General features: G+C 44.1%; 1 protein-coding gene across 1 annotated transcript; it reads left to right on the top strand.

Annotated features, from left to right (window-relative positions):
- Nucleotides 1-304: 304 nt before the first annotated feature.
- TCAP (titin-cap) lies at nucleotides 305-4,016 on the top strand. The gene is made up of 2 exons (XM_068264238.1): nucleotides 305-519; nucleotides 2,556-4,016. The coding sequence occupies exons 1-2, from the start codon at nucleotides 383-385 to the stop codon at nucleotides 2,971-2,973; spliced, it is 555 nt and encodes a 184-aa protein (XP_068120339.1). The 5' UTR covers nucleotides 305-382; the 3' UTR covers nucleotides 2,974-4,016.
- The last annotated feature ends 6,348 nt before the right edge of the window (nucleotides 4,017-10,364 follow it).

Here is a 10,364-nt window from a genome sequence, read left to right as displayed (position 1 = left end):
GCAAAGCCCTGTAGCCCAAACGATGAAGGATGACACCTTCCTGGAACTGATAAAAGCATGTTCCTGTAGTTGTGCTGGCAAGTGACACTAATGACATATCTTCCCGCGCCCGGCTGCAGAGCGTGTTCCTGTAAGCAGTGACGTCTGGGCATAGCTCCAGTCTATCTGTCCTGTGTGTCACCAAGTGGTCACTGTGTGGGTGTGAGGGATGGGAAGGAGGGGGGTGAGGATGACTCCTTGTGCAGATATAGATTGTTACAAAGTGGAATGAAAATAGACCCTCAGAAGAGTATATATAGCCAGGCAATGTGTTGTATGAGAGCAGAGGAAACACAAAGCCATCACAATCACTGTAAACTGTTAACACACTCTTAATTCCAAGATGAAGCCAGAGACGCAACAAAGCCCTAACTCCATCGCTGAGCTGAGCTGCCACCTAAAAGAGGACAACACCGCTCGCCATGAGCACTACTCAGCAGATTGGATGGACATGTCCGTCTTCAGCAGACCAGAGGAGAGGTGAGATGACACCATCATGCAATGTCTACCTTCGGCAGAAACCAAGCTTTTCAAGGGGCTAATCAGATTTGAGAACTGACAGTTTATCAGCCAGGGGTTAGTTGACTGACAGTTCCTGAATCTGATTGGTCCTGTGTAAAAGTTCCATCTACGTTGTGCCAAATTCTGGGTTTGGGTAAAACCAGAATTAGTATAGCTCAACAACAGGTCCTTCAAATAACTTTATGACAGTCTAACCCACTTATGATGCAATCTTGATTGCACAATCTTAATTAAGAAATGATTTAATAGAATGGTAAACTGAGTGAAAATACTTTGAATAGATACTTCAGGTATTCCCTGTTACATAAAAGTGGTAAGACTGCACATTCAAGATTGTAAAGAACCCTCCCACTGTTGAATTTCTTCAACTGTATTACTTCTGTGCTTTTTAGTACTTTTTAGTGTTTTGTGAGTTGTCTATTTATAGTGCTCTATCAACACAGCTGCTGCCCTGAGCTATTGTGAACACAGCGCAATCCTGTGTTGCATCAAAGGTCATGAGCTTACATAAAGGCAAAACTGAGAAGCACATAAAACCAACTGGGGAAACATAACTGATGAAGAAAACATACAGACATAGATAATTAATGGGTGGAAAACACTGGAACAGTAGTAGAAGGGAAAAAGGCTATTTCGGGACGTCAGTCAGAGCATCTGATCTGCATGCTTGCTTAGTCTATGGCTAAAAGTTTTAGAGGCAGGGGATCAGCAGGCCAGCCAGGCAGTATGCATTGTTTAGAAGGAAATAAATATGGCAACCTCTATATCCCTCTCTAGCTTTAGGTTCCCTTTATAAAGAAGAAAGCAATAGTATACTTCCCTCACATCAGCCTCCATATTGTTCTTCCTACAGGTTTCCTTTAAAGTTTAAAGGAAATCTGTATTAAGAAGAATATGGAGGCTGTGTTTTGTTTTTTTGCTTTTAAAAAATGGTAGTTGCCAGTATTTTCAGAGTTACAGACCCAGAACCAGTATCCAGATCAAGTGATCTGACTCAGATCTGACTCCACTGCCTGCACTGTTCCAGGTGTGTGACGCAAACACTGAAAGTAAAATGATCAGCATCAGACAGCTGATATTTGATAAATATAAAGATTGCACATTCTGTAACCTATCAGTACAGGCTTGTGTAAAAAATACTAGTTGTTGCTTCTCTGCCTCCAGAGCCGGGACAAGGTTCTCCAGCACCCAAGGCTGAGACACCAAAGTGCGCCCCTCCATCCCTGCCACCCGAGCCATCAAACACTGATTGCTATTAGATTAAGAGGTGCCACAGGGCCCAGAACCTCCCCAACACCTTAATATCTAGTTATCTGGCTTGCAGTCACTGCTATGTATCCCCTTTTCTTATTTCTTTCTGCTTCAAACACAATTAGGAATGACAGCTGAATGAATTCTGCGCCCCCTCCTACACTGCGCCCTGAGGCTGGAGCCTCTCCAGCCTATGCCTCGGCCCGGCCCTGTCTGCCTCTACTTCTTTTCTGAGTCCCTAACTCAGAATTATGCAGCCCAAGTGTTTTGTCATCACTGGCAGTATGCTTGCTGCTGGTGGGGGACTCAGACTAAACTTGCAATAGCTCAGATCACCATTAAAAGGAACCTGAAGAGAGGGAGATATGGAGGCAGACATATTTATTTAATTTTAAACAATACACATTGCCTGGCAGTCTCTGCCTGTAATACTTTTAGCCATGGACCCTGAATAAGCATGCAGATCAGATGTTTCGGACAAGATTAGCTGCATGTTTGTGGGTTGTGATTCAGCACTACCACTGCCAGAATGATCAGCAGGACTGCCAAGCAACTGGTATTGCTTAAAAGGCAATAAATATGGCAGCCTCCATATAACTCTCGATTCAGGTTCCCTTTTAGAAAGAGAAAGCACATGGTGGCCTCCATAATCCTCCTACTTCAGGCATGTTCCTGTGAAGTTAGTGTAACATTTGTAAGACCAATTCTAGAACTGAAGTTTACTCTTGTACTTAATGTTGCAGATGCAATGCCCGTGATGCCGATATCTGGAGAAGGGAGAGCTTCGCACAACAGGGTCAGACTCGTTTTCTGGTCCAGCGTTCTCCAGCTCAGATAATGAAAATGGGTCGCCTAGGTCACCGCCTTACTCAGTACAAGCTGCCCTACACTCGCACTCTGCCCTTGCCCATCTTTAAACCAGCTGACCTCACCACCAAGATGGACCGCATAGCAACACCACCTCAGCTGCGTGGAATGATCGAGTTTGAGAGGGCTCTGAGCCACCCTGGCAGTGATGGTCTGTGCCAGGACAAAACACCAGTCTCTCAGATCACCAAAGAGCTCCCCCCACTCAAGCAACCAGCACGCATGGAATTTGCCAAGCCTGCCCTCGCATGTTCCTACTCAAGGTCTATTTCCCAGGAGGCCCAGAGAGGCTAATGGACTCATTTGGACTGTGACCGCAGTGCTGTACCAACTCATCTTCTGTATGTATTAGTCCTAAGGAGGCCAGGTTAAAATACAGTGTGTGTCTGCATATTGTTTGCACTAGTATCTCAATTATTGAGGTCATGCCTAGCAGCAAAACATCCATTAGCAAATTTATTTAGATTCTGGCTGTTACAGGATATCTCAGTGGATGAAGATATATCTGCTGAGAGCTCTGTATCTGTCTATCTAAAAGCATTTTTGTAAATTTAACACTATGTGGTGGATCTCTGCACTGTGATGGTCTTTTGTCCTGTCTGGATCCACCAGCAGCATCTTCCTAGACCAGGCGGTGTCAATAATAAATTCCAAAGATTTGGTAGATGTGGGCACGACCTTCCGGAGCAGAAGGTGGCTAGAATCTTCAGCTGTCCTTCCTGCCGAAGGTGTTTGAGAAGGTTTTTGTTAGTTGGGAGCTTGGGAAATGGGCAAGGTTAGATGCGCTTCTGGTATATTTGGAATAATAACTGTATGTCAGCCCAGGAATTTTTTAGAGAACATGGGGAAAAGTCAATGTGTGTGGATGATAGGAGGCATTTGGAAAGAGTTTAGAGGGGTACCTAAGGAAGAAATTCACCATTCCTTTGTGATACATATTATACTGTCCTTCAATCCCTTCACTGACACATTGCACTATAGTGTTGCTTTGGAAGTCAGTGGAAATAAGCTACAATGCGGGGCAGTAAGAGTTTTGAAGGTGACTAAGTGAAAGTTATGGGAACTTTGGGATGCAGCCATTGGGAGTTAGCTTCTAATTCCATTTTAGAGGAGATGCAAGCTATGTCCTATAGAGTAGATTCGGCTTTCTGGCCTTCTAAAAAGGGTTAACTCTGTGTTAGGAAATAAACAAAGCTGTTGCTTTCAGTAGCAAATACTTTGCACAGTTTTATATCTTTGTAAATTAAAATATATATTTATATATTTATGTATTATATGTTTTGTGTGATGTCGTAACTGTCATTTTTTTTAGATCTAATAAAATGAATACATGTGCATTCATCTGCTTATTATATCATAAACAAGTACCGTACACAAAGTGCAGGATCCAGAGCTTATTTTCAGCGCTGAGAACTCTATTGTCCTTGAGGCTGTAATGAAATAGTCTGTCTCTATGCTCGTCTCCTGGGCTCATTTATATAGATGTGGCTAACTGGCTATGTAGCCATGTGCCTAGAGACATGAGTGTTTAAAGGACAACTGAAGTGAAATGATGAATATGGAGGCTGCCATATTTTTTACTTTTAAACAATACCAGTTGCCTGGCAGCCCTGCTGATCTACTTGGCTGCAGTCAATAACACCAGAAACAAGCATGCAGCTAATCTTGTCAGATCGTACAAAAATTTCAGAAATACCTGATATGCCGCATGCTTGTTCAGGGTTTATTGCTAAAAGTATTAGAGCACGGGGATCAGCAGGATAGCCAGGCAACTAGTATGGCTTAAAAGGTAATATAGCAGCCTCCATATCCGTCTCCCTTCAGGTGTCCTTTAAGGTATGTGGAGCTGAACATTAAAACTCCAAGTAGATGGTGCAGATTTTTGGTGTACTTTGAAATCCATGATAATCCTTGAAAATGAATAGCTCCTTAGTTATAACAAAGATATCAGCAGTTTTCATATCTACATATTCCCTAGTAATGGTGATGGACATTTCCACTGACCCAATAAGGGAAAGAATATGAGTGAACCAACTCCCCAAACATCACACACCACTCAGCTTGTTTGCCTCCTTGTGCTACATCGGTAGTAGTGACGCTCCCTACTGTGTCACCTGTAGCCATCAATCAGTGTCTTACACACCATGTAAATGCAAGGGAATAACAGACATAATATTTAGTTTTTTAAAGCAAAGCTGAACGTAACTTTCATCCACATGATCTAATATCTGCCAGGTTTTACATGCCTAATACACTTGTTTTAGTAAAGCACAGTGTCATCTCCTGCTGATAGACAGAACTGCAGAATATGCTATTTCTGCTTCTGTTTCTGCAGATTCTAAAAATGACATTTCCTGCATAGCCAACACCTGACCCTCGCTTTAGATACTGAAAGGTTATTTCTGCCTCTAACCTCCTCTGAGAGTGAAAGTATGCACACACCAAGGTCAAGCAATCAGGTAGCACTGCTGACAGTTACAGCTCTTTGGTATAAAAAGTACTGCTCATGCGCCGTTCTGTGACATGCGCAGTACACTTCGTATCTTTGATACTTAGTCTGTTTGGGGCTGTGTCCATTAGTATCTAGTTGGGGTCCTAGAAGTACTACGCTGCCCATTCAACATGAGGTGCCAGTTGCATTATTGCTCCTGTAGCTGCCAAGGATGTCGTAAGGAAGATCCAACTACACTTCTACAGAAAAAAGGGTGATCTCTTCCAACACTAAATCCCTGCGTGTTTACACCCCTGTAGGCAGAATAAACTCTCCCTAAGTCCATAAGTAGGTGTATTTGCCACTATTTTATTGACTTAAACCTTTTATGTGGCTTATTTTTAAACTTTATATATGCCAGTAATGTTATTACTCCTACATTACTATAAAGTAGATTTAGAATTTTTTTTACCTCTCTAATTCTGCTATAGTGCCCTTTTTACCTCTTCCAGACCAGTGCCAAAATATAAATCCTCCTTAAAGACCAGAGCAGTTTTGACATTTTAGCTATTATGTCCCATTGTCTCTATTTAATCAGCCATTATTTTATTACTACTTAAAGGAAACCTTAACCGAGTGTTGGCAAAAAAAAAAAAAGTTTCACTTACCTGGGGCTTCCACCAGCTCTCTGGAGACGTCCTGTGCCCTCGCCGTCCTGTAACGATGTTCTGGGCCCCGTTTCGTTTTTGGCGTCAGGCCAGTCCCCGGGCCAGTTGCCTTGGCTGCATGTGGCTCTCGATCATACTCCTGTCGCTGTGGCGTCCTGTGCCTGCGCAGTACGCCTGCGCAGTACGCCTGCGCATGCGCTCCCGTCTTCATGGCCAACCTGCACAGTATGCCTGCGCATGCACAGGACGGCCACGGAGACGGGAGCACAATCGAGGGTCGTGCAGGCACAACCTAGCAGCGTCGGCGGACCAGAGCATCGTTATAGGACAGTGAGGGCACAGGACGTCTCCAGGGTGCTGGTGGAAGCCCCAGGCAAGTGAAACTTTTTTTTTTTTTGCCAACACTCGGTTAAGGTTTCCTTTAAGACCCCTAAATGATATCAGATGTTTTGTTTTGTTTTTCAGGAAAATCTAATCTTTTTTTTAAGAAGTGTTTTCTCTTAAAGAGACACTGAAGCGAAAAAAAAAAATATGATATAGTGAATTGGTTGTGTACTATGAATAATTACTAAAAGATTAGCAGCGAAGAAAATATTCTCATACTTTTATTTTCAGGTATATAGTGTTTTTTCTAACATTGCATCATTCTATAATAGACAAGACAAGACAAATAACATTTATATCGCGATTTTCTCCTGGCGGACTCAAAGCGCCAGAGCAGCAGCCACTAGGGCGCGCTCTATAGGCAGTAGCAGTGTTAGGGAGACTTGCCAAAGGTCTCCTACTGAATTAGGTGCTGGCTTACTGAACAGGCAGAGCCGAGATTCGAACCCTGGTCTCCCGTGTCAGAGGCAGAGCCCTTAACCATTACACCATCCAGCCACCATAATATGTGCACATTACACAACACTCAGCATTCAAAATGAGTCTTTCAGAGCAGTCTGTGAAGTAATGACCTCTCCTCTAGCAGAGGAAAAGTGAATAGTCCAGGAACAGTTGAGATAATAAAAGTCAGATAACAGCCCTCTCCACGACTAACTTAGTCGGAGAGCTTAATGGCTTGTTTGCATAGAGAAAACAACTGGAGTTTCTCAACTCTTCCTGTACTGGAAACAATTACACTGATGTATCTGATCTTAACCACCCTGGCGTTCTGATTAAATCGCCAGGGTGGCTGCGGGAGGGTTTTTTTTAAATAAAAAAAAAACTATTTCATGCAGCCAACTGAAAGTTGGCTGCATGAAAGCCCACTAGAGGGCGCTCCGGAGGCGATCTTCCGATCGCCTCCGGCGCCCAGAATAAACAAGGAAGGCCGCAATGAGCGGCCTTCCTTGTTTTGCTTATATCGTCGCCATAGCGACGAGCGGAGTGACGTCATCGACGTCAGCCGACGTCGTGACGTCAGCCGCCTCCGATCCAGCCCTTAGCGCTGGCCGGAACTTTTTGTTCCGGCTGCGCAGGGCTCAGGCGGCTAGGGGGGCCCTCTTTCGCCGCTGCTCGCGGCGAATCGCCGCAGAGCGGCGGCGATCAGGCAGCACACGCGGCTGGCAAAGTGCCGGCTGCGTGTGCTGCTTTTTATTTCATCAAAATCGGCCCAGCAGGGCCTGATCGGCAGCCGCTGGCGGTGTTGGACGAGCTGAGCTCGTCCAGACCGCTCAGCTGGTTAAAGGGGAACTGAAGAGAGAGGTATATGGAGGCTGTCATGTTTATTTCCTTTTAGACAATACCAGTTGCCTGGCAGCCCTGCTGATCCTCTGCCTCTAATACTATTAGCCATAGCCCCTGAACAAGCATGCAGCAGATCAGGTGTTTCAGTGGTTCAGACTTATAAGTCTGATCTGACAAGACTAGCTGCATGCTTGTTTCTGGTTTTAATCAGATACTACTGCAGAGAAATAGACCAGCAGGGCTGCCAGGCAACTGGTATTGATTACAAGGAAATAAACATGACAGCCTCCATATACCTCTCTCTTCAGTTCCCCTTTAATGTTTTATTTCTTAGCTGTGCTACACATACAAATCATAATATCATTTTTTTTTCCGCTTCAGTGTCTCTTTAAGAATAATTTTATTTTCTATACTTTTTAAAGCAAAAAAAAAAATGAAATATATGAATATGAATATATTTAAAATAATGAAAAATTAAATATTTTTAATGGTAAAAATTAGAGCAAAAAGGTTAATGGGGGAGGTTGCTGAATCATTTTATTAACTGGAGGGTGTGGTTTTAAAAGTGGGCATGGTTAAGCAATATATTTTAATGGAATCGTTTCCACTCTATCCCCATGATTGTGGTTTCCCTATTACATTTCACCATTTGCCCTGTGATCCTTATCCATTATACAGATCTCCTTGGTTGTCTAGTGGTCCCCATATGCTTCCCTGGTGGTTAAGTGGTTCTTAAATTCTTTAGGACCCCATAGTGATTCCCTTCAATATTCATCTTTCGAGGTTAGATGTAAGGACTATCCTCTCCATAATGGCTTTGTGTCAGATCTCTATGCAGGGGCGTGACTAGAATTAACAGGGCCCCTCTGCAAAAATGATAGCATGGTGCCCCTTGGTCCCTGAACCACATACTGATCACGTGATTTGGAGCCGGCGAATGGCAGCAGAGAGTGTTCTGCTGTGAAACAGTGTCTGGAAGCAGGAAAAAAATTACACATGCACCCGCACACTTTTTTTTGTGAGCGAACAGGGAGGGTTTTTTTTGCTAATTGGCAGCACTTGCGGTTGGGAAGAGGGAGGAGGAGGGGCTCCCAAAGTCTCTGGGCCCCTGCGATGGCAGGAGTCGCAGGGGTGATTGTTATCCTTATGCCTGTTGAAAACTTAAACCAGGTAATGCTTTCTGAACATATTTTGGCTAAAATTAAAGACACTCTGCCCCACTTTTTTAAGACATGGTCTCTGTGGACAGAATGGCAAGATAAAGTGGGATTTACTTACTTCCTCCATTCCTTTTAAGCATTCCCTGGCTACTTTATGATTTAAAACCTTAAAGGGCAACTGAAGTGAGAGGTATATGTAGGCTGCCATATTTATGGCCTTTTAAACAATACCAGTTGCCTGGCAGCCCTGCTGATCTATTTGGCTGCAATAGTAACAGAATCACACCAGAAACAAGCATGCCGCTAATCTTGACAATAATGTCAGAAACACCTGATCTGCTGCATGCTTGTTCAGGGTCTATGGCTAATAGTATTAGAGGCAGAGGATCAGCAGGGCTGCCAGACAACTGGTATTGCCTAAAAGTAAATAAATATGGCAGCCTCCATATCACTCTGACTTCAGGTGTCCTTTAAAGTGTTCTATGCCACCTGGAGACTTCCGTTACCTATATATTGCTGTGGGATTGGTAATATACAAGTTTTTTCCCTCTCATTTTATCTTCCCTTCCCTCCCTTTCCCTACCTCCCGGAACGGTTCAAAATCCACATGAAGTGGATAATCCCTCTCCCTCCCTTGTCATATCCCCCCCCCCCCCCCCCCTTCCCTAGTTGAATCAGAACTATTGACAGTCAAGGTCTAATTTGTTCCACTTTGCAACTTTGTTGTTCATGTTTTGATTTTTCAATAAACACTCTTGAAACCAAATATTTCCCTGGTGGTCTAGTAGTTCCCCATTATGTTTTAGTGGTCCCTATAAGTTTATCTGGTGTTCTAGTGGTACCCGAACCGGTCCCTGGTTTTCTAGTGGTCTCCATATGCTTTTCGGCTGGTGTTCTAGTGGTGTCCCATATTTTTCTTTGGTGTCTAGTTGTCTACATCTACAATACATTTCCCTGGTGTCTAGTAGCAGACTATGGGCTTAATTCAGTAAGCCCTATATCACGCCTAAAGTTAGTTTAGGCATGATAAATTCACATCACGCGCAAAGTCCCGCACGTTAAGAAACGTTGCATTGCGGTACGACCAAAACAGCGCACCCGATGCGCCTATAAGGTCGCATTGGGTGCGACCTTAACATCACATGGTGCAACATTAAGGTCGGGACTTTGCGCGCAATGTGAATTTAGTAAACGCTGCTAACCCAGTTAACACCCTAGTTATCACGCCCAAAGTCTTTCGGCATGCTAACTGGGGAAGCACCGTTTACTGAATCAAGCCCTATATGTTTCCCTGGTGTCTAGTGGTCTCCTAAATGTTTCCCTGGTGTGTAGAGGCCCCCTATACATTTTCCTGGTGTCTAGTGGTCCCCTATACCTTTCCTTGGTGTTTTGTAGCCCCTGCATTGCATTGCCACAAGAACTGGGTCCCTGGCACTCCCTGCTTCATGAGCTCATCAAGCCAGGACCCGATATTAGTAGCAGTGTGATACTGGATGCCGTGGTGAGAGACGATCGCTGGAAGAATGAGGTAAGGTGAGAGCCATTCCCCCTCTGTACAGTCTAAAGTAGATATGCATTCGGCAGCTGCATAGCCTCTGAGGACGCCAAATAGGTGAAACGGGCGTTAGGCAACCTCTGCTCCCACACCGCCCCACAGCCTCACCATAGGGAAGAATATGTGTATGTTTTATCACACTTCTAATAGATGTTGAGCCTGATCTCAGTGCTACAGCAGTGCCAGATGCATATCTACTTTGA

This window comes from Hyperolius riggenbachi, chromosome 12 (assembly GCF_040937935.1).
Source record: "Hyperolius riggenbachi isolate aHypRig1 chromosome 12, aHypRig1.pri, whole genome shotgun sequence".
Taxonomy (NCBI): Eukaryota; Metazoa; Chordata; class Amphibia; order Anura; family Hyperoliidae; genus Hyperolius; species Hyperolius riggenbachi.
The sequence above is the reverse complement of the archived record's forward strand: the minus strand, read 5'-3'. Positions and strand labels throughout refer to the sequence as shown.

What these genes read in the sequence shown, in the direction of transcription:
- TCAP (XM_068264238.1), top strand. Translation starts at nt 383, where the DNA reads ATGAAGCCAGAGACGCAACAAAGCCCTAACTCCATCGCTGAGCTGAGC. An exon ending in TTCAGCAGACCAGAGGAGAG is followed by an intron (nt 520 to 2,555) that starts GTGAGATGACAC and finishes TTAATGTTGCAG; the next exon opens with ATGCAATGCCCGTGATGCCG.